General features: G+C 38.5%; 1 protein-coding gene across 6 annotated transcripts in view; it reads left to right on the top strand.

The window, feature by feature from the left end:
• EFEMP1 (EGF containing fibulin-like extracellular matrix protein 1) overlaps nucleotides 1–4,992 on the top strand; it is a 62,780-nt gene that overhangs the window by 41,257 nt on the left and 16,531 nt on the right. For all 6 annotated transcript variants that reach the window (XM_008571187.1, XM_008571186.1, XM_008571192.1 and 3 more), the window contains one exon: nucleotides 1,921–2,043. In XM_008571187.1, coding sequence (XP_008569409.1) covers nucleotides 1,921–2,043 — 123 coding nt within the window. The remainder of the gene's footprint in view (nucleotides 1–1,920; nucleotides 2,044–4,992) is intronic.

Below are 4,992 nucleotides of genomic sequence, written 5' to 3' on the forward strand. Positions count from 1 at the left end.
AAAAAAAAAAAAAAAAAAAAAAGCCTCAGCCACTGGTGAGGCCTCTCTTAGAAAATGCAGCCGCCAGCCCAAGCCCTTGATCTTCTGCCAGCACGTTCTGAGGAAACTTGCACATGTGAATCTAACATTGCCATATCTCTCAGGGCTGTTATCACGGCAAATGCTGGCAAATGTTCTTGACATAAAACAATAAGAATTCTGCTGTCGTTTCTGCATTATCGAGTCATAAAGCTCTGAAGAAACCCCAGTAGAAAGGTTTTCATCAAGTGCACATGAGAAAATAATACAGCAGATAATTTCAAAGAAAGATGGTTGCACCATTGCATAGTATCTAAAAAAGACATTTTGTAAACCTGACTTGAAAGTAATACTAATGGTGGTAATAATAAATTTTTTTAAAAAACAAAAATAACAGAAAAACTTAGCCAAAACTTTAAAGCCAGATTCAAAGAATTACGTAAGTAGATGCTTTTATAGGTTACTATCCAATAAGCAGCCATACATCACTCAAGTATTTTTCACCTCCCCTCCCTCTTTCTTATGGAAAGAACCTGTCTTATCATTTCCACACCCAGCTAAGTGAAGCCGATGTCTGAGGACAACATCCTCACAATCTGAACTTCCTATGTTACTACATTACATAGTGTAAATGCAGCAAATCTCCTTGAAAATACAGAAAATTGAAAGGCAGAACACACTAGGGGCCACTCTCCGGGCTTCTTAAAGCGAAGGCAGGAATTTAGTAAATTCTAATTTCTGATGGCCCTTTTTTTTATTATTGATTTTTGGCCCACTATTTCTTCCAAAGCACCACCCTTGGTCTACCACAGTAATGATCTAAGACCCCCTAAGTCTGTCTCAGTTTTTATGCAAAATTTGTCACCAAGTTTTACAATATTTTTAATGAAGCTTATTAGAGTCTTCCATTGTTGAAGAATGCCAAAATTGTGTAATCCTTTCATTTGTGCTATTTAACTTCATGATATGGGAGATTTGAATGAATACGAAGGTAATGTAGATAAGGCAAATTTAAATTGCACTTAAAAATTACACAGATATAAATATACACACACAAATTCACATTACGTTTGATTCCAAACAAATTCTTTATAACTGGTTTATTATGTTATGACTGAGCATTTTTACTTTTCTAGAACTGTGACCTTCCTACTCCTTAAGACACATTTAGTAAATTATTCCCAGAAGTAAAATGCTTTGGGAAAATATGTACTTTAAACTATACCAGTCTATCTCTTCTAAAAGAATATGATCAAATTAAATCCTTTGCATTTTGAAATTTACAGTGAAAGATTTATACATACATGTTATCTTACCCTTTGCAAAAAAAAAAAAAAAAACAGCAACAGGGAATGGGTAATATTAAAGTTTGGTTATACCCAGCTTGGGGGAAGATTTTTAGAAATTTGTCAATAGAAATGATCCCAAATGCAATACATGGATGGAAAAAGCAAGTATCATGCAACTTATTTAAATTTCAAAACACATAAAACAATATCATATGTCCTAACGGATGCATCCCTATATAATGAAAGTATAAAGAACATCTCGGGAGCATTTGCACCAACCAGGATAGTGGTAGATGGTGGATAAAGAGATGAGGATGGAGTGAGGCCTTAGCTGTCTCTGAAATGCTTCATTTTCTAACAAAATAAAGTGAGCTGAGGCAAGCATGACAAAATTTATTAAATTTCAGTGGTGCACACTGGTATCTATGAAATTACTTCGAGATATCTATGAAGACTTGAAATAATTAATAATTTTAAATATTTCCAATGTAACAATATTATGATGTTTTAAAAATAAAGTAAAAATTCAGTTTAAGAAAAGTATAACAGCAAAATGAAGGAAACACCGACATCACAACCAACTACAATTCTTTCTGTTGCATGTCTCTGACAGACATAGATGAGTGCACTGCAGGGACACACAACTGCAGGGCCGACCAAGTGTGCATCAATTTACGAGGCTCCTTTGCATGTCAGTGCCCTCCAGGGTATCAGAAGCGTGGAGAGCAGTGTGTAGGTAAGTACTACAGTGTGGTAAGCAAAGTCCTGTCTTGAGCATCTTAATTGTCTAAACCTCTGGCATTCAAATCAAAGCACTATTTATATGAAGAATGTTAGCTAACAACTGCTTATTCTTTGATTGACTACCAATCCATTCTCTACACTAACAAGAAAGAACCTTTAGGGTTGCACCTATTCTGAATATCAAAGTGTTGGTTGAATGTCGAAGTGTTGGTTACATGTTAGACTAAGCAAAAGCAGAATTTTGTGATATGAATGGAATCATAAAAGCAACCAAGAAAATAATTTTAAGTTAACTGTTTGGGGTCTGTAGCACTAACACAGTGGTGATATGGGCTTTATTCACTGCCACATAACATAGAATAGTGCATATGGCAAATGGTGAGGTTCAAATCCCAGCCCAACCTCTAAGTCATTTTAAGACCTTGGGCAAGTTACTTAAATTCTCTGTGTCTTGCCTTGTTTGTTCGGACTGTGGAGACAATCTAGTTCCTACTGCAGGAGCTCACAGATAGGAGCGCTTGAACAGTGCCTGGCCCAGTGCCATACTGCTGTCAGGATGTGTGAATTCACAGACCAGTGCTAAAGGCTCTTTAGGTGATGAGCCTGTGCAGGGTGCAAGGTGTGCAAGGTCAAGTACAGCATGTGCCTGACTTGAGGGTCTGAGAGCATGAGCTGCCCGAGGGCAGAGCCAGGTTGACTGTGTCACTGCTGTCACCTCAGTCCCCGAGGAGCACCCACGATGTAATGGATTCTCTATGCTTGTGTTTTGAGTGACTGAAAGACCTCAGCATGATGAGGATGACTGGAAAATAGTGAAGTAAAATAAAGATCCTGAGCTCCATTGTGAGGCCCAGTACTGGGCATGAAACTGTGATTGTTCCCTTTGTCCATTTATTTATATAACACCTCTTACCACACATTAGTGAAAAGGCCTGATGTTCTCATAGGAACAGAGAGTGAGGACGTGAGGACAGGACACCAGCATCCATTTTCACCTGAGAATGGGAACTGTTGATGTTAGGATTTCAACTCTGAGCTCCTCATGGTCCCTGGCCCAGTTCTGCCTGCCCTGGGGCTCTGCCTAGGTGCTCGGGTTAGTGTCCAGCATCCGAGGAAGACCCAGGGTTTGCAGTGACTGAAGCTGTGATTTAGGAGAAGAGTGTGTGGAAAACTCCACAGGCACCAAAGTTTTGCCCATTGTATTAGTCAAAAAAATAAACATCTGAGGGCATAAGAAATACAGAAAAAAGAACTAACCCAACCTACTGTGGGGTAAATCAAAGAATGGAACATATGGTCACAACCCTTTATGATGTAGTAGGAATAGTTCTTAAACTCAGATCTAATCATGTGTTTTCCCTGCTGTTCCCCTCACCCACAGAATCAAGCCTACATTCCTCAATAAAGCATAAAATGTCTTCCTCAATCTGATCCCCGTCTGGCTCTGCTGCATCAACACCCCTCCCGCCCCCCTGCAAAAAAATATTACACTCCAGCTTTATCCCACTAGTTATAGTTCCCCACACACATCATGCAGCATCACACTTTGGTGCCTCTACACAAGCTCTTTCCAGCATCAAGAACATTCCCTCCTAACAAACTCCTATTCCACTATCAAATCCCAACTCAGGGTCACCTCCTTTGGGAAGCCTTCCATGATCTACCCAAATATTATTAGTCAGTCAGTCCCTTCTCTGTGCCAGTACTTCTCAAATTATGATGAAGTTTCTATTTTGTAAATTTCCAATAAGTTGCAGACCAGTACTTCTGTAAAGTGTAATAAAAACGTTATGGTAATGTCACATTGCTATTCCCAGTCAGTCCCTTCTCTGTGCCAGTACTTCTCAAATTATGATGAAGTTTCTATTTTGTAAATTTCCAATAAGCTGCAGACCAGTACTTCTGTAAAGTGTAATAAAAACGTTATGGTAATGTCACATTGCTATTCCTAACATGTAATCTCAGTTTTTGTATTTATTCATTACAGACTGATCCAAATAGTCCATGGACCAGCAGCAGCCAACAAACCATGCTTTGAGTAGCACAGTGCTGCCTCTGTCCCTTGTATACCTTTCTGTTGTTGACCTTATCATTCCACGGAGTAATTTGTTTCATGCCTGTCTTCCATACTAGGCAAGGCCAGAACATATGTATATTTATTATCATTATAAAACTGCAGTGCCAAACACAATGCTAGCACATAACAATGGTTCAATGAATGTTTACTGGTTGAGAAGATATGCATCATTTATTCATCAGAAGTTTATTGAGGGCCAACTATGTGCCAGGTATTGTTCTAGGTGTTGGGCTTTGGTAGTAAAGAGACAGAATTTACAAATTCACAACTTTCATGGAACTATTAAAAAGTGTAAAAATTAGCTATCAATACTGGCACCTGGCTGTAATACTGGACACTAGGAAACACTACACTAAAATTGCTCATAGTGTGAAGTTTCCATTCATTCAGAAAATGTTTACTGGCACTTACTGTGCCAGGCCTTGCTCCAGGTATTAAACATACAGCAAAAACAAAAACCCTCTGCCTCCACCTCAACAGGAGGAGACAGGTCTTATTTGCCATCCATTATAGTGAGGGAGACAGAAAAGAAGAAAATTAACATATAACACAATGTCAGGTAGCATCAAGGGCTACAAAGAAATGTAAAGCAGTTTAAGGGTGAAGAAACTATTTTATATGGGTGGGAAGAGATGGTCTCCCTGAGGAGGTGACATTCGAGTGGACACCTGAACAAAGTAAGGGAGAAGCCATGTGAATATCCTTCTTATCATTTGTTTCAATATTTAGGTTAAATCAAACATATCTTACAGCTTATTAATAAAAGCTACAATGTATTTTTACCTGCCAGGAATTGTGCATGCATTATTTCATATAATCCTCTCCAGTTTTACCACCTTGTTGTATTCTTACTTACAGAAGAGG

Source organism: Galeopterus variegatus, unplaced genomic scaffold (genome assembly GCF_000696425.1).
Source record: "Galeopterus variegatus unplaced genomic scaffold, G_variegatus-3.0.2 Scaffold665, whole genome shotgun sequence".
NCBI classification, from domain to species: Eukaryota; Metazoa; Chordata; class Mammalia; order Dermoptera; family Cynocephalidae; genus Galeopterus; species Galeopterus variegatus.